General features: G+C 35.1%; 2 protein-coding genes across 6 annotated transcripts; one reads left to right on the top strand and one right to left on the bottom strand.

Moving 5' to 3' along the window:
- Window positions 1-280: 280 nt before the first annotated feature.
- Window positions 281-4,174, bottom strand: LOC140969181 (auxin efflux carrier component 7-like). Its single transcript, XM_073430453.1, has 6 exons — window positions 2,497-4,174; window positions 2,098-2,377; window positions 1,931-2,016; window positions 1,398-1,555; window positions 882-958; window positions 281-764 (listed from the first exon to the last, which is right to left on the bottom strand). The coding sequence occupies exons 1-6, from the start codon at window positions 3,773-3,775 to the stop codon at window positions 698-700; spliced, it is 1,947 nt and encodes a 648-aa protein (XP_073286554.1). The 5' UTR covers window positions 3,776-4,174; the 3' UTR covers window positions 281-697.
- Window positions 4,175-7,336: 3,162 nt separating this feature from the next.
- On the top strand, window positions 7,337-16,953 carry LOC140969175 (uncharacterized). Of its 5 annotated transcripts, XM_073430443.1 has the most exons (27): window positions 7,340-7,468; window positions 7,601-7,743; window positions 8,108-8,220; window positions 8,362-8,488; window positions 8,778-8,876; window positions 8,953-9,021; window positions 9,490-9,624; window positions 9,703-9,771; window positions 9,869-9,924; window positions 10,044-10,203; window positions 10,964-11,128; window positions 11,554-11,638; window positions 12,034-12,264; window positions 12,397-12,491; window positions 12,605-12,647; window positions 12,834-12,991; window positions 13,445-13,555; window positions 13,720-13,788; window positions 13,897-14,040; window positions 14,439-14,513; window positions 14,589-14,765; window positions 14,876-14,961; window positions 15,566-15,620; window positions 15,862-15,987; window positions 16,094-16,207; window positions 16,325-16,441; window positions 16,579-16,953. In XM_073430443.1, exons 2-27 carry the CDS (start codon window positions 7,627-7,629, stop codon window positions 16,639-16,641), a joined length of 2,859 nt encoding a protein of 952 aa, XP_073286544.1. In that variant the 5' UTR covers window positions 7,340-7,468; window positions 7,601-7,626; the 3' UTR covers window positions 16,642-16,953. The 5 variants fall into 5 exon arrangements, 4 of the variants coding, with proteins under 4 accessions (XP_073286543.1, XP_073286544.1, XP_073286545.1 ...); XM_073430442.1 differs by having other exon boundaries at window positions 7,339-7,743; XR_012173896.1 differs by lacking the exons at window positions 16,094-16,207; window positions 16,325-16,441; window positions 16,579-16,953 and having other exon boundaries at window positions 7,337-7,743; window positions 14,589-14,739.
- The last annotated feature ends 472 nt before the right edge of the window (window positions 16,954-17,425 follow it).

Genomic DNA, 17,425 nt, shown 5'->3' with positions numbered 1-17,425 from the left:
TCCTTCTAAAGAAAAGGCTCCAAATTGCTTTTTGCCAAAAAAGTCCAATATTCACTAAAAGCTATTTGGAAAAGATAATGTGATTTCGAAGGCACATAGGCCCCCCTCAACCCCCATTGTCTTCATTTTCTTGGCATTTTATTATTTGCTTTGATTACTAGATTGAAAAGTTAATTTCAAATTTCGAGAATTCGGAGGAGATTTGATTTCTGGATTGAAAATTAAATTACAAAACATTATATTATAATATTGTAACAATGGCTTATAATCAAAACGGGGGGAAGAAAATCCTGGAAAGTAAGAAGGAAAAACAAGAAGACACTAAATTACATATGAAATTTAAAGACAAAGCCTAGTTTACACGAAGGGAAAAAGTCTTTAATAATCTCTTGTGCTTCCATGTTTTCCTCCATTTTGTTCCCCTTTAAACAAGGCCAGTCAACATTATTTCCTCCCTTGATCTTACTTTACATGATTTCTTGGCTTTAAATTGAACATAATCCTTAATTCAGGGGATACTCTTTGTCAACTATCAGCGCCTCCGAATTCTTGGGAAGGAATAAATTTTTTCTACGTTTGTTCTCAAAATCATCCAAAGTTAGCGACAAAGTATATGGTTTGATAACGACATCAAACATTGGAATTTATCTTCGACCATCGATCGATATATGTCTTGAATTAATTGGTCCCAGAATCCTTACAGCCCAAGAAGTATGTAATATACCAGAGTGATTGGTAAAGCGATCAGCATTCCAAATATAACCCTGAAAATCACAGAAGGTGTGAAAGAATAAATCATTTCCTAGAAACAGGAAGATTGATCACGTGAAATCAAATCAATCAAATTTAACTTGGTCCTTGCGTTTAGAGAATTTTCTTACATGGTGCTAAGAATAGCTGGATGAACATTATATTCTTTTGCGAAGACAAACGGAACAATCCCTTGTGGTAGTGCAGCCTAATGGATAAGAATATGTCAGGGAACAAAAAACATCGCAGCACGAGGTTTTCTTGAAGCTAACGCACGCAGCAGATTAAATGAATCTGATATACAATAATTATGTCGCTTACATGTATAAAAAAATTTATAGATTCTTGAAGTTCTAATCAAAGAACCATCGTTTATTGAGAAGCAGCAGTTCCCCAACATTTAAAATAAGTACGATGTTGTCATTTTCCCCATTTACAAGCTGGCGCATGGTCCCCAACACCCGAGTCCCAAGAGCATATGGTGTGTAAAATTTGAACCGTTGGATAGTCGTTTAAAATATAAGAATATTGTTGATCCATCTTTCACGAGCTCGAACTAGAAAATTGGTGTCTTCGACCCGTTATTATTGCATGCATAATCATGTAAAAATCTCACTATAAAATGTTAATGTGAAAGCAAAAGTCACCTGCACAATTGCGACGTGGAGGAGGGTACCACGAAGGCCAATGGCTATCGCAGCCACAGCCATTACTGCCGGACCTGTGAGAAATCTCACAGCCATGGCAAAGCCCGCCACGGTGTTTCCACATGCTATCAGCTTCGGTTGAAGGGCCATAAACAAACCTGTAAAGCAATAAAAAATCGGTCAAACCAAATTCCAACCTGTAAGATCCCAACCACCATTGTTACTATGGCACATTTTGGTTAAAGGGATCCAGCATCCGTCCAGTTCAGGACCGCAAGTATATATATATTATGCTTATCGATCGGCCCCATATGTCGGGTTGCTTTCTTACAAGTTATTGCTTTTTAAAAATTAGAAAAAAAAAAGTTGTTTATATCATCGTATTTTCATGCCCAAGAATTAACGGCCAGAACTTTTGCTGTAAAGGAACTCTGAAACATTTAATTCTAAAACTTTCAAGAAAAATCTGGTCAGAAATAAGTAGCATTCTGATGGGGTAAATATCTAGTCCAAAAATCTGAGTACGTACTCACCTAAGCTAAACATGGCCATGCCGAGGCCAGCATCAGAGAGTATAGAGATTGATTGTGCTACAATTTTAGGCATGTGCACACCCCACCTGAAATCAAACATCTCCATAGTTAAGGACTAAAATGTTTTACCAGTTATTCAATTATATTCTTGATTGGATTAATCTTACCTGAATGATATTAGAGACCAGATAAGACCAATGAGGCTGGAATAAGTGTTGGGATTTCGAATAAGTTTACGCCAAACCATGATCAAGATTAGGCGAGTCATGACACTTGTTGGCGGCATATGTTTAACGCCGGCTGTCTTTCTGTCTAGCTCAGCGGTGGAGCTTGACCCCAGTTTTGACTGCGCTGTGAGACCTTCCTTATCTCTGTCATCACTTCCACGATCTCTGCCTCCACCACCGCTAAAATCTTCTCCACCAAAGCCCCCTGTTTGCGAAACAGCTAGAATAAGGAAATAATTCAAAAACTTGTGAGCAATGTTTTAAAAAATGTTTAATCTCTTAAGCAAATGAATGGCGCTCACGTTTTCCTCTTTATCAATAAAAATAAATAAATTTCACCTTTAGATCCTCCATTTTGAGGTATATCATTAACCAACAACTTTATTTCCTTGGCAGCTTGATCAGACCGTCCGGATTGCTCGGAAGCACCGAAATCCGGTCCCCCAAAAACGTGTAGGCCACCACCGCCGGCACCTCCTTCGGACACCGGCGAAGCGCTCGAGCTCCACACAAACATGTGAAGCTCTTTAGCATCGTGATTTGCTTTACTGCCTTGATTCTGAATCTGGGGCTGATGGGTGGTTTTCCCTGTTCTTGGAATATTGGACGAAATTTCAGGATTTGGAGCAGGATAAGAAGTTGGAACAGTCTGTGTGGGATAGTAACCGAATCTTGGCGAGCTCATTTGAGCCCCTGGACCGCAGCTTTCTTCAAAATTCGAAGGCCTTGGAGTTGGACCCCTGGATGATTGAACCGAGTACATTTCAGCTACGTTGAAATTAGACAATCTGTTCGTATCAGATTGAGCAAAATTAGACAGCCTCCCCGGAAATCCCATCATCGAATAAAAATGTGAATGGTTGAAATTGGACCCTCTTGGAGTTGGATTTCTTGAAGAGCTCAAACTGTAAATTTCAGCCCCTGTTAAATTCGAAGGACGGGGAGTAATCCCTGCGAAGGAACCAGGCCCGAGTGAACGCCTCGAAGCATTAGATTTCCTGACGGTAACATGAAGCTTACCATCATTTCCAATCTCCGCCTCTGTTTCAAGAAAATCTTGCCCATCCAAAGAGACGACATCGGATTCAACCTTAAAAGATACGATTGAAGCAGCTGTCTCAGGAAACTGCTCCATTATCAGCATTTTGGCGCCACGGTACTCGAACAAAAACAGCAGTAAAGTGTACCAAATGATGCATTGGAGCACCACGATCTGCACCATGAGGCTGCCAGAGTACTCTCCATACATGGCGATCAGCAACGGAATCCCCATTACAAGAGTGTTCGGAAGAGTTGAAAGAGAGAAAATGGTTACGGCCCATTCCAAGCTGCCATTTTTGGTGAAATTTGCCCACAACCCAAGAAGTACCAGCATTATAATCTTTTGCAGCGTGTCAGCAGCGATAAATCTGAAGTTCATGGCATATATATCATTGGAGGAAATGAAGTGGAAAGACAGAAGTGGGACTGCAAAAATAGCGACGAATCGGTTGATGCCGGAGCATTGATCCGGAGAAAAGATTTTCCACCATCGGACGGAGCCGTAGGCCAAGATCATGGCCACATAGAGAGGAACCATAGCAGTTAAAACAACGTAAAGATCATGCCAGGTAATCATTTTATCTGTTTTTTCAAGAACAACGAACTAAATTTCTCCCAAAAAAAAAATTTTTTTGACAAATATTTTCGAGTCGGGTTGGTGATATAGGGGAGGAGTAGGGTAGAAAGGCGAAGCAGAGACCTTTTACTCAATTATCACTCATCAAAGGGATATATGTTCCTTTTTCAGCTGTGGAAACCGAGCAGTGTCTTTCCACACCTCAAAGAGAAAATACAAGAGAGAGAGAGAGAGAGAGAGAGAGAGAGAGAGAGAGAGATTGGGGTGTTCGGAAATAAAGCTGGTGTAAATTACAGAAGATTGTGTATGTTCTTGTATATATAGAGAGAAAAGGGGAACCTTTCTTTTTCTTTTTCTTTTTAGGGTGATTTGAAGTGGGCAGAGATATGGCATCTGAGGTGGTGTTTATATTTTTAATTTTTTCCATTAAATTTTGCCAGTTCTGAGTCCAATCAGATTTGAATAGTTAGATTAATACAAGAGTAGAATCCGAACTCACCCCTCATCACTCTACCTCAGCTCGAGTTGCACTGTTTTTTCCCTAATAAGCATGGGAAGGTGACTACCCTGTTGTTTGAAAAAAGTGTTGCTTGCATGTGGTCTGCCATTCAATTTGTTTTCGATCGAAAAGCATGATCAAGATAGATTCTCACTCGGACTCAAGATTTCTCAACTTATTCACTTGTCCATTATTACACCATAATCCATTTGTTTACGACAATCGATGGGTTCTCCATTGCTTTGTCCACTTATGTCACATTTGTCGGATAACCCCCACCCCCACCCCCACCCCCACACTAGTATGCGGAAATCAGTAAAGTAATTAAGTTTTTGCCCAATTATATACCGGTGAAGCTTCTTTTTATAGTCCTATCTAAAATTATTTTTTGTTTGGACAGTAGTTTGACTCGTAAAGATACTCGGATCTATAAATCAGATTATGTAGTATATGATCCCAACCATTGATATCGAAGAAGTTTCATAATAATTTGATTTGATTATTTCAACTAATTGATTTTAACACTAGATTTTTAGTTTTTTTTTTTTTAAAAAAAAGACCCAATTGTAATGTTGTGATTACTAACACGACATAGTACATAAATTATATAATTGGAGTTGGAATGCTTAACCATCTATAATCCAATTATTTGACTAATTGATCATCACCAAATCTTAGGAAAATTAAAGTACGTAACGAGAATTAAAATAAATGAATATCATATCAATCTATTATGTATATAAATTTTGATGTCATTAATAGGCCCAAATTTATGATACCAATTAGTTTTTATGAAAATATCATATTCATTTATATTTTTCTTATAATTTTCTCACACAAACAATATTTAATCCACTTTAAAATTCCAAAAATTCACATATTATCCTTACAAAACACACATTTAATACAATTACATTATCCTTATCCGAATAATAATTGAAAAATTTTACAAATCAACTCGATATATTAATATTCATAAATTCATTATTGATATACATAATGATTATTATTTTATTCATACATCACATGGACTGCCAACCCACGATCCAATTAGGCCCACACCAATATTTTGTTTTCTATGTTCCGTTTCTATGGACATCAATTAGGCCCACACAGATATGTTTAGATATATTTATTTTTTTTAAATTAAAATAAAATAAACGAGTGACTAATTGTGAAACTATCTTGATTATATTACATATATCATATAAATAAATATTAATTTCTACTCTAATAATAATTATTGTATACGAAAATCAATATTGTCGACTGATATTATGGTACTATATTTGACATCAATGAGGGAAATTATGGATAACAGCACCACAAATCACTTTCTGTTAGTTCTTTTTGACATCTTCCATCGCTCAATAATTTGGAAACAAATGGGCTGCTCAGTTAGACTAATTTGGGCCATAAACCCAATAAATGATGATAAATAGATTCACCGGCCCAATCATTCCACACAGTCAAGAAGAATACACGAAGACATCAAATAAGTAAGAGCAAAAATCAAGAATATTGTCAAGTTCGAGTTGGTTTTTCAAGTAAGTACGATAACAAATGATTATGAGTTCAATTAATTTTATCAAAACTTTATTTCTGTGAGGTTTGATTGACTAGCATAGTTTCAGACTATTGTGTTAAGCTCGATATTTACCCCAATGTGCATCCGATGATATATTACGACAGCAGGTTTTAAAAAACAAAAACACAAAAATAATGAATACCCCATAGACATTATGCATGCCTAAATTCCAGCTTCAAATATGAAAGGAAAAAAGAAGAAGAAGTAGTAATAACACGACAAAGCAAAAATAATGAAGCATGCCAGACAACTAGATTTAAAAACAACACTTGATTGTTGTGGGGAAAAAAAAACTTGGTTTGATCCCATTTCAGGCACCTAATCTATAATAATAATTTGACGTGATTCGGGTTTTTACGTACTTCAACGGGAAAAATGATGAAGAAATTTCAACAAAAAATAAGAAGATTACGAAAACTTGAGAGACATACGTCTAAACGGCTAAATTCAGAATCCAAAATACAGCCAAAATCCCTCGAACAATTTGTAAGGGTTGGATTGATGAAATTGTATAGGTTAAAAAATTGAATTAGATGTGGAATGATATTGAATAAATAAACGATATGTTTGGTTTAATTGATTAAATTTGAGATGAAATGATAAGTTAATAGATATTTTTTAAAAATAATTTATTAATACAAATAAAAAAATATGAATGATTAAATTATAATTTTAACTCAATAATCTAATCGATTTGTCGTAAATAATTAATTATTTGAATGATGTGATACGACCAAATATTTTATTGGATTGATCATATAATTAAACCAACTAAAAACCACCTAAGTATACAAAATGTCGGAAAATGCTACATCTACAATATCAAAATCACACTGAAAATTTTTAAAATAATGTTAAAATAAAAAATATGCATGGATTGAAAATAGGCTTAGTGGCTCTTGAAATTTAAATTATATTTACACTAAAAGATATATTTCCCCACTAATATTAATATAGACGGAAAACTATTGTATAAGTTTTAAAAACTATTTTTCTAATACATAATATGGCGCATGTCGATCACTAGTGTTTATATAACTTTAAAACCTATAACTTATTGATCTAAGGCTCAAGCAAATTAATGGATCTAATTAAACTCATACCCACTCATTTTCTTTAAATTTTCATGAGATTGCTCACAACTCGTGTAAAAATATTACTTTTATTTCAAAATTATTATTTTCATTGTAATTATGGATCGAGTTAATTAGTGTACGGATATAAATTCATGCATATTTAAACAAAACTTGGATGCATGCACACACCAATAATTTCTCTGTTTCTCAAAACTACTTGTTTATTATACATTATAAATTGCTTTTTTTTTTTAAAAAAAAAAAGTTGTTTTTATTTAATTATAAGTCAAATGTAGTAAATGTTAATTTTTTTTTAAAAATATAATAACTCATTTCGGATACAAGTAATATATTCCGCTCCAATAATAAAGTATATAATAACTGAAAGTTCGTCAGGTTTGCTTTCTGGCTAAACTAAGATTATTTTCGATTCATTTCAAGAATCTTGCACCTTTTCCTTCTCAATTTCGAATCACCATCTCTTGGAACGAAAACAAAAGGAGTAAAGCAACCACAAATCTCTATCAAAAGTATTCTCAATATTCGTGCATAACAAGTGTAGAACCCACAAAAGAACCTAATATTCTTTTTTCAAAACTGCCATCTTCGTCAAAGATTGAACTTTTATCACCACCAACATAAATTTTATCTGCAATTTTCAGTTTATCAGCGCAGAGCAAAAAAACTAATGGATGATGAAGTGGTTCAGCGGGTATTTCAAGAAGGCGGGCGTGATTTCTATCAACAACAGCCTTCCACATCTTCCTCTTATTCTTCGATTCTCCAGTCACTTCCTCTTCATGTGGTATTCGTATTTTCTTTGTTGTGTAATTTATTTATTTATTTCCTTCAGTTCCAGTGTTGACTTCTTTAATTGGTGAAAATACTTCAATTTTTGAAAGTTGTTCAATTTTGAGATTCGAAGATTGAAGTGATGTGGGTTGTTTTTAATCGACCTTATTGTTTGGGTAGATTGCTGTCAAAAGTTTGCGGGATATGATCTCGTTCTTGCATCATTGCATTTATAATTTTTGAATGACTGCATTTGTATTAGGATTCGGAAAGCAGTTCAGCTAATTAGGCGATGAAATGTGTATCCTAAGTTTTAGATAATTTTGGAGCCATCAATTTCAATCATATAAGCATGATGTGTTTCCGGAAATTTGCAGTCTTTTGATCGCGGATATTATTTGTTGGTGAAATCCATTCAAGAACTTAGATCAAAGAAAAAGGGCTTGGTGACTGTTGGCATTGGAGGTCCGAGTGGGTCGGGAAAATCTAGGCACGTGTCTTTCTTCTTTTGTTCACTTGCCTTACAGCATATATATTTCTGGACTTTGCTGGAAGCTCGATTCTGCATTATCTATGGCCCTTAAATGAGTTTAAGGAGTACTAAATAATTTGAATGTTTTGATTCTTGAAGCTTAGCTGAAAAAGTAGAATCTGTAATTGGTTGTGCTGTTATATCTATGGAGAACTATCGAACAGGAATCGATGAAGGGAACGATTTGGATTCAATAGATTTTGACCTTCTTGTGAAGAATCTTGAGGTACCCTTTTGTTTATCAGTAATTTTCTTCGAGCAATCAAAAAGAGTAGATATTTACCCTATATTTCAGTGTATGCCCAGAAAGGGGTTAACATTTTGAAGGATTGTTTAATGATTAATTGAAATGCTACCATGTCCTTGGAGTTGTTGATATATACTTATGATGAAATATTGTCTAGTGCTCGACTCTTTGAAGAATTTTTTTCTGAATCACAAAGTGCTTTTGCTATTTTTACCACCATAAATTTTCAAAATTTGTATTATATAACCAGGCTTCTTGTTCGTTATAGGACTTGATAAACGGTGATGACACATTGATCCCAGTGTTTGATTTTCAAGGAAAAAGATGTATTGGCTCAAACGCTATAGAGAACAATTCATCTGGTGTGGTAAGACTGCTTGTCAGTGCTTTCTGATAAATCTTTTTAATCATACCGAGTTTCATTCTCAATGTTACGCTTGTAGGTAATAGTTGATGGCACTTACGCATTGCATGCAAAACTACGCTCTTTGTTAGACATAAGGGTTGCTGTGGTAATTCTTCCTCAACTTTTTTAGAATTTATTTAAATAGTTATCCTCAAAAAGTTTCTTTGTGGTTTTACACTGTGATGATCTGCATTTTTCACAATTTGCTCATGTTCTCTTAAAGATTATTTGGTATTAAGTTTTTTACAGAACTTTCATCCTAATGTTTTCTGCCATAATTCATTTCTGGTATAAAATCATCATTTACATTCACAAACTTTTAACAATCACTTTGTTTTTTTCTCCAGACTTTTCAACAATTATTCTCACAAAATTTTTGTGTGTGGTCAAGTTCTGTAAAATTAAGAAAACACCATTTTGTAGTTCCTCTTTGTATGTAAGTCTGAAAAAGCTTTAGATGGGATATCTTAGAGGCTAACCAATTGAAAGCTTTGATTTTTCTCCCCATCTGATTTCTATTTGCTATCTTGTTATGATAATTAATTCCAAGTCTCTGATACATATGGCGAATCAGGTTGGTGGTGTTCATTTTAGTCTACTTTCTAAAGTTCAATATGATATTGGAGGGTCTTGTTCTTTGGACTACCTCATTGACAGCATTTTCCCACTCTTCCGAAAGCATATCGAGCCTGATCTTCATCATGCACAGGTTGGGACTCAATATTCGGCTTGTTACCTCTTAATGATTACTTTAATCTTATTATTGATTGGATGTGTTCTTTTGTAGATCAGAATTAACAACAGTTTTGTTTCATCATTCAGAGAGCCTATTTACAAGGTCAAATGCAAGAGTGAGGTACACTAAACTGGGTTTTAACATTTGGTTTTGATTCTTAGTTAATTTGAATGTACACAGTCGGTCAACTTTCCAATTTTGTTTTGGTGTGTGACAGTCTCAAAGTGGGCAAGCTGCCTACATTTTTCATGGAAAGGAAGCACAATACGACAAGTCAGTGTTTGAGCCGTACTATTTTACCTCCATGTTTATCCATGAAAATAGTTATTTGCAATTCATTTTTCCCTTTCTTTATCACACTGGAGTCTCAAGTTGTCTACTTTTGCTTCTAGTTTTATTGAAATGTACCTCAGACCTCCGTCAGCAAGTGAAGAAGCAAGAATCAATGACTGGATCAAGGTGCGGCAATCTGGTATTAAGTACTATTTATCACTCGGTGATCAGAGGATTGTTGACAAAAATTACATCATACGGCCAAGAGCTGAATTTGAGGTAAATTATGAACACGTGCTATTTCATCCGTGTTGTCTTCCATATGTGAACTTCATTCTCTATGGTACTTTGAAACGCATCTGTGAAGAGTTGCTATGTGGAGTGGAGAGAAATGTTACTTGTTTGCTACATTCTTCAAAAATTCTTTGAACAAAAAACATCAAGACGTGATTTCTGTTTACAGCTCCATTTGTGTCGCTGTTTTCAAAAGAAATTTTGAGTATCTGACCTAGGATTAAATCGATAAATCCTTCAACAGAAATTCGAACTAGAAATCTGGGTTCTGGGTTCTGTAATATGTTTTTGTTATATTAATGTGGCCCATGCATTTGTTTGTTACTTCTCAGTAACTGGTTTTTGCCCCTTTTTCAGGTTCTTTTTGGCCAAAAAGCCCCCAAAAATTGATATGAACGCATATTTCTCGTTTTGTACTATCTATGTTTGAAATAAACAGTCAATTCCGCTAGGAGACTAGTTTTTCCTAGTTGCTTTTCTCATTGGTGAATTATCTTGTAAATTAACAGTTTGTGCTCTCCATAACCGGCACTTTCGAACGTTTCTTGATATATAATAAGTTTTTACAGATTATGTTGATGTTTTCTGACATGCTATTGCTTATGACAATCTTGTTTTTGGGAATCTGTCTTCGAATTCTTTCATTGTAATTTATATGTACATTTTTAAAAAATGGTTGACAGCTAATAGCCTCTGGGTTTTCTGTCACAGATATCTAACGGTATTTATCCCCTCAATTTATCAGGTTGGACGGATGACTTTGGGTGGATTACTGGCTTTGGGATATAGTGTGGTGGTTAGTTACAAGCGGGCATCAACCTCAGTTATTGATGGCAATCTTTCACTGTCATGGGAGACAATCGATACTCTTGGAGAGACCTATATAGTACTCAGGGGCACAAGTAGAAAAGTATGGAATCTTCATCTTCTTTAACAAGAACTTAATGTTTTTAATAGTTGTTTTGAATATATCTGGTCCACCTTTGTAATTACCTTTTTCTTTTTTTAGTTTTCTAAGTTTGTTCCTTGACCCCCAAATGTTCATGATCCATAGGGATTAATTAGTTCATTCTCACATGAGATAGAATTTTTTCTAGTTCGGACCTTGACTCCATAAAATTTGTGGTCCATGACCTTATAGGTTTCTAGTTATTGTCACGCCATCAGTCTCATTTTTAAAAAAATGGTTGACAGCTAATAGCCTCTGGGTTTTCTGTCACAGATATCTAATGGTATTATTTGCAATTTCATAGTTTATACTTTGACATAAGCCCTTTATTAACCTGGAAAATTTATGGAGTTGAACTTGTTTGACGTATTTTATCTCTTCTATAGATTGTTGGAGCTGAATCATCCAGGAGGGGTATCAATGGACCATGGATCACAAAATCATATCTTGAGATGATCCTTGAGAGGCAAGGTTTGAACTCGTACATGTATATCTTTCTATCTTATATGCCAGAAATTTTCTGTGAACAGATGTGATTTAGATGGTTCAATCTCATGTCAGCTGCAGAAAACTGCTTTGTCAGCCTAAGATTGAATTTTGTATAAATAAGATTCTTGGAATGGCCATGGAGTTGTTTCCAACCTGATTGGAATAAAAAAGTGATGTGCTGTGTCACGTTTCTTTTGCTCGAGTTAGATGTCTAACCAAAGTATTGTAGAAATAAGACAAGTGGATGACATGGTAATTGTACAAATTAACTGTACCAAGTGCTGGTGACTAGAAGTTGGTTTATATTCTATTGTTCTTTTACTTCTGATAACGATACAAATTATCAACTGTATCTAACGAAATTCTCCAAGTTGCAGGGGTACCACGGCTTAATACACCTCCACCTTTGTCTAGTGCACCTTTGCCAAGTGCTCAAGAAAGGATGATCCAAGCTCCAAAGCCGCTTCGTATAATTCCCAAGCTGGACAACCGAATTGAGGATTTACAACAGCCGTGGACTCGATCGCCAACCAAGTCCGTGATGGAACCATTAGCAACGTGGCAATTTATCTCATCAGACCCTCTCCAGACTGAGAGGGCTGTTGCTGGTGTGTGCATGTTTTTTTTTAATTGCAGTGAGCAAAAATCATTCTGGCCCAAAATAAAGTGGAAGTAAATTAAAAACTGGGACATCTTTTAAATTTATTTGTGGCTAGAATATTTTCATGAAAAAACTACAGGTCCTTCCTCTTCCAGGGGTGCCTTTAAGCTTGCTCCAATGCCTGAGTCATATGACTTGGATAGAGGATTGCTTCTTGCTGTACAAGCAATACAAGTGAGCGTTACAATATAATTGTGGGGTTATTTTTCTCCTGTACAATTGAATGTTGAAATTCAAATCTTTGCTTTTTGAACATTAACTTCGTGAACTGCAAATGATCATTGCAGGCTTTATTGAAGAATAAAGTTCTTCCAGTCATAGTTGGAATTGGTAAGATAGACTCTGTCCTTCTCTCTCTGCTCACTAGTTGAGGATCTGTATCAACTTTGTTACTAAACTTGACCCTTTATTGTCTTGTTGCTCTTTTGGTATTGTGATAGTTTAAAAATAACCGAATCTGTGAAATCTTGCTATTTGACTCCAATTTTTTATTATAATATCGTCACTTAATTGTAGGAGGTCCCAGTGGATCTGGAAAGACAAGTTTGGCTCATAAGATGGCAAATATAATTGGTTGTGAAGTTGTTTCCCTTGAAAGCTACTACAAATCGGAGCAAATGAAAGATTTTAAGTTCGATGACTTCAGCGCTCTCGATCTGGCGTTACTTTCAAAAGTATTCATTTTATTTATATTATTTGTTTTTCTTGTCCTCCATTTTATATTATTTGTGGTTTTATAATTTTTTAAAAATGATTTTGAATAAATTTTTATTTTGATCAGCTTGTTGGAACAAATATTGATGGCTATAATTTACTTACTTAAATTGACATGGTGGAAGAGTAATTTTTGGATGTTGTAAGTTTATCAGATTGCTCATGGAAAGAAGCATCGTAAAACAGTGGTTTGCGGAATGGAGCTGTAAAATGAATATAGTGTTATGAATTTATATAACATGTTATAATCACCTTTCTATAGTTATTGACCAATACATAGCCTCCTTTATAACTTTTTAATAAACTGACTAGTTGGAAACACTAGAGGAGAAATGTGCTGATTAACATTAATTCTTCTCCGGTGGAAATTTTTTATGCTCCTTTTATTTGAAAATTCTTTTGACCATTGGCAGAATATTGATGACATAAAAAATTGCCGAAGAACCAAGATACCTGTCTTTGATCTGGAGACTGGTGGTCGGAGTGGTTTCAAAGAACTTGAAGTATCTGAAGATTGCGGCGTGGTACGTGTTGGAATCCTGATCATTTGATTTCTTTCATATCTCAATTCCACGTGATTGAATGGATATCCATTAAATCACGTCGAATCAAGATAAACTGGTCTAGGACTCACTATCATTTGTGGATCAATAATACGTCTTAGAAGTTTGCTTGCTTGTTTTTCAAGGTAATTTTTGAAGGCGTCTACGCTTTGCATCCTGACATCAGAAAACCTCTGGACTTGTGGATTGCTGTTGTGAGTATAATGTCAATTGCACTCAACTTTTGTTTGCTTAAGTTTTGGTGATCCCTCAACTTTTGAGTAAGATTACCTATTTGAAAGTAAACCTTTGGTATTAAACAGGTTGGTGGGGTCCATTCACATCTTATTTCTCGAGTTCAAAGAGACAAAAACAGAGTTGGCTGCTTCATGACCCAAAATGAAATAATGACGACAGTATTTCCTATGTTCCAGCAACATATAGAACCGCATCTTGTCCAAGCACATGTTAGTTCCTCAATTTAATTTGAGTTTCTTTTGCGTTCTTGTATTGTGGAAAAGACTTGCTTTAACAGTCATGGTGCACATAAGAACACATTTGGATGTGAAGCTCTTTCAAAAGCAGCATTTTTATAAACAAAGTGATTTTTTTGGTTGGTTATTTTGAAAAAAACACAAATTGCTTATAGGCTGGATTTTAAAGGTCAGAAAGTGGTTTTTGGGCATCTCTGTTTATTTTTAGTTAAATTACAAAAAAAATCCCTATCTTCACACAAATCTGCTAATACCTTTTTGGGAAAAAAAGAGAAAACTCGACTTATGTGCTTTGTTAATCTAACTCTGTTGATTAAGTGCTTTTTTAAACAATGGTTAAAGAAATGGAATTCTTTGTCAATTGGATGCAGCTGAAAATCCGAAACGACTTTGACCCGGTGCTTTCACCAGAGAGTTCATTGTTTGTGTTAAAAAGTAATAAGCAAGTAAGTTGTTTATTTATTCTTCCCTGCTTGAATTTCATGAATGTTTTGCTTTTAACATGCTTGTACAATGCACAGGTGGCTTACCAAGACATCCTGAAAATTCTCGATCCCACTAAGATATGCAGTTCAGTTCAAAATTTTATTGACGTATATTTAAGGCAGTCTGGAGTACCTTCTAATGGACAGCTTACAGAGAGTGATTGTATAAGAGTCAGAATATGCGAAGGTAGATTTGCTCTGCTGATCCGAGAGGTTTGTGCTGTTTAGATAGCTTTTCCATCTTGTTTTCATTGTATATATAAAACCTTATTAATTATCCGCACCCCCTCCCCCCACCCCCCACGGCCTCTTTCCTTTTACAGCCTATCAGAGAAGGGAATTTTGTTATTCAGCCAAAAGTTGATTTTGACATCAGCATAAGTACAGTTTCCGGCCTTCTTAATCTCGGGTATGTCATTTTTTGTTGTCAAAGGTGATGTATTTCTCATTTCTTTCATCATCCTATTATGTTGTATTTTAATAAGTAGGTGATTTCACATGGTGGTAACTATTTAAGAAATCATGTTTTTGAAATTAGAATTTGAATAAAAAATTTTAAAGTTTGTCAAACCAAGAAACTTTTGTTGTGAAAAGAGTTGTGGTCGATTATTTGGGCAGAATAGCATATATATAGAAGTATCAGTTTGTTGATAGCGCATAGTTTCTTCACTATCTGGTTAAAATTTATAGATTTGCAGACCTAGTTACTTTTGTTTGCGGCCAAATTTTATCTAGGGGCATATATTTTATCCAAAACATGAAGATATGAATAGACAAGCAATTAGGTTTCTCATGATTATTCTAATTCTAAGAATTTAAAATATACCACTTCTTGCCCATTTTAATTGTTTTCATTATCCATTTCAATCATTCTCTGTTTATTGTGCACAAGATGGCTCCAGCTCCACTACTTTTTTCCTCTGGTGCATTGAGATTTGAGCACTTTTTATCACGTTTCTATTTGTAGCTTTGTTCGTGCTATTTGAAATTATATGTTATCCATATGACTTCAGGTATCGAGCTGTGGCATATATTGAAGCGTCTGCATACATTTACCAAGATGGAAAGGTCATACATACTTCTTTGAAAATATATCTTGTAATCATTATGTCTTGGAAATCAAGCTCAGTTAAGAACTCAATCAGATAGCTGACATGGACCTTTCAGAATTTTATTTTGTCTGAAGTTCACGATTAGTCAAATGATATGGGAATCACTCAGGCTTTAATTTCAGATGGTGCTATCAAGAAAATGGATTATGTAGCCTACCCAACTTGCATAGGACTAATGTATCTCCTCCTCTTTTTAGATCCTTGTTGAGGTTGATCATTTACAAGACGTCCCGAGTCCTTACATTCAAATTAAGGGTGTCAACAAAGAAACAGTAGTGGCTGCTGGTTCTACCCTTGAGCTTGATGGTTCATACACAACAAAGGTCCCGTCTTGTTTATACATTTGTCTGTTCTCCAATTGGCCTCATTGATTCTTAGGGTTGTTAAAAATTCATTAAGTTCTCTCTCTTCCTAACCCTGTTGTCTCAGAGTTATCTTCAAATAATTCTGGAAAGGTTACCTTCTCTGGAGAGAAGTTCAATCGGGATTCATTCTCAGCAAGCTGCAAGATTGCAAGAACTTGTGGAATATATACATTCACAGGTACTATTTTCTAGTTTTGTTTTATGTTGTTCATCGATCCTTGTAGCCTAAATTTATGATCTTGAACTCCAATACAACTAAATGGTCCTGTATTCAAATTGTCACGACATTGAACAGGGTTGTAGTTCGGCTTCAGAATCATCACCAAGTAGAGAAGCATCCCCATTAGAAGGCATAATTGAAGAAATGCAGTCGAGGATCAAACGTCTTGAAAGATGGCATGCAATCAATACTGTATGTCCCCTCTAACCCTTCAACTCTCCCCTCATTTTAATTTTGCAATTGTGAAATCCTTATATATTCATATTTGCATCATTTAGTAGATCATCCATCTTCATGAAAATTTCTAACTTGGTTACCTTTTTGTGTAGGTACTTTGGACATTTCTAATGTCTGCATTTGTCGGATATTCACTCTACCAGAGGAAACGCTAATGGGTACTCACTCTTGAGACCAAGCTTGATAATAGAAAGTGGCATATATTTATCACCATTTACTGTTTCACTGACAACCACCATACGAAGCTTCATGTTGATCCGGAGCAGATTAATGACTAATCAAGGACGCTACTGCTAACTTTCAACTCTAGGCGGTGTAGAACATGTTTGGGCATGAATTTTGCAATACGAATCCTAACTGGAAATCAATTTCTTTTTCTTCTTCGTTTTGGTTATAGAAATGAGAAAATTACGCTGTTACACTGATTGGTTCTTGTTATATGCAAAATGTCATGAAATGAAAGAAGATATTTTTAAAGAATCGAGGTAAAGATATGCTTAGGTGAAATATTTAAAAGTATGTTTATATTGGTATTAAACAATTTAGTTGATAATAAATATCTAGTCGACTGATTCTTGATGTTGGTCAGAAGAAAAACGACTGCTTCCCCAACTGTCAAGAACAAGCAATCTGGTCTTGCTAATTCTTTCGCGTTGTCGGCAACTTCTCAATCACCCCACCGAGTGGATTCACCAATACTAGCTGTACATACATGAAAAGTTGGCACAAAGAGTAGGAAATTAGCACGAGCCATTTTAAAGTTCTTTCCACACTAACGACTGATGTAACAGTTTCAAAGATTGAGAACAAGGCAACTTGCCTCTTACTTCTTCTTCTCCAATACCATCCTCAAATCTTTGAAGAATGCGACCCCATTGGTATCAATTTAACTCACAGCTTAAAATAATTACCAAAAATTTGAATAAGCGTTTCTTAATT

This window comes from Primulina huaijiensis, unplaced genomic scaffold, assembly GCF_012295235.1.
Source record: "Primulina huaijiensis isolate GDHJ02 unplaced genomic scaffold, ASM1229523v2 scaffold40265, whole genome shotgun sequence".
In the NCBI taxonomy this organism is placed as follows: Eukaryota; Viridiplantae; Streptophyta; class Magnoliopsida; order Lamiales; family Gesneriaceae; genus Primulina; species Primulina huaijiensis.
This window is presented reverse-complemented; position numbering and strand designations above follow the sequence as displayed.

Coding starts and splice junctions, on each gene's coding strand:
- LOC140969181 (XM_073430453.1), bottom strand. CDS start 3,775: ATGATTACCTGGCATGATCTTTACGTTGTTTTAACTGCTATGGTTCCT. Junction 2,378..2,496: donor TCAAAATGGAGGATCTAAAG/GTGAAATTTATT, acceptor TCCTTATTCTAG/CTGTTTCGCAAACAGGGGGC. Junction 1,556..1,930: donor CATGGCCATGTTTAGCTTAG/GTGAGTACGTAC, acceptor ATTGCTTTACAG/GTTTGTTTATGGCCCTTCAA.
- LOC140969175 (XM_073430442.1), top strand. CDS start 7,627: ATGGATGATGAAGTGGTTCAGCGGGTATTTCAAGAAGGCGGGCGTGAT. Junction 11,639..12,033: donor GATGATCCTTGAGAGGCAAG/GTTTGAACTCGT, acceptor TCCAAGTTGCAG/GGGTACCACGGCTTAATACA. Junction 12,265..12,396: donor GACTGAGAGGGCTGTTGCTG/GTGTGTGCATGT, acceptor AAAAAACTACAG/GTCCTTCCTCTTCCAGGGGT.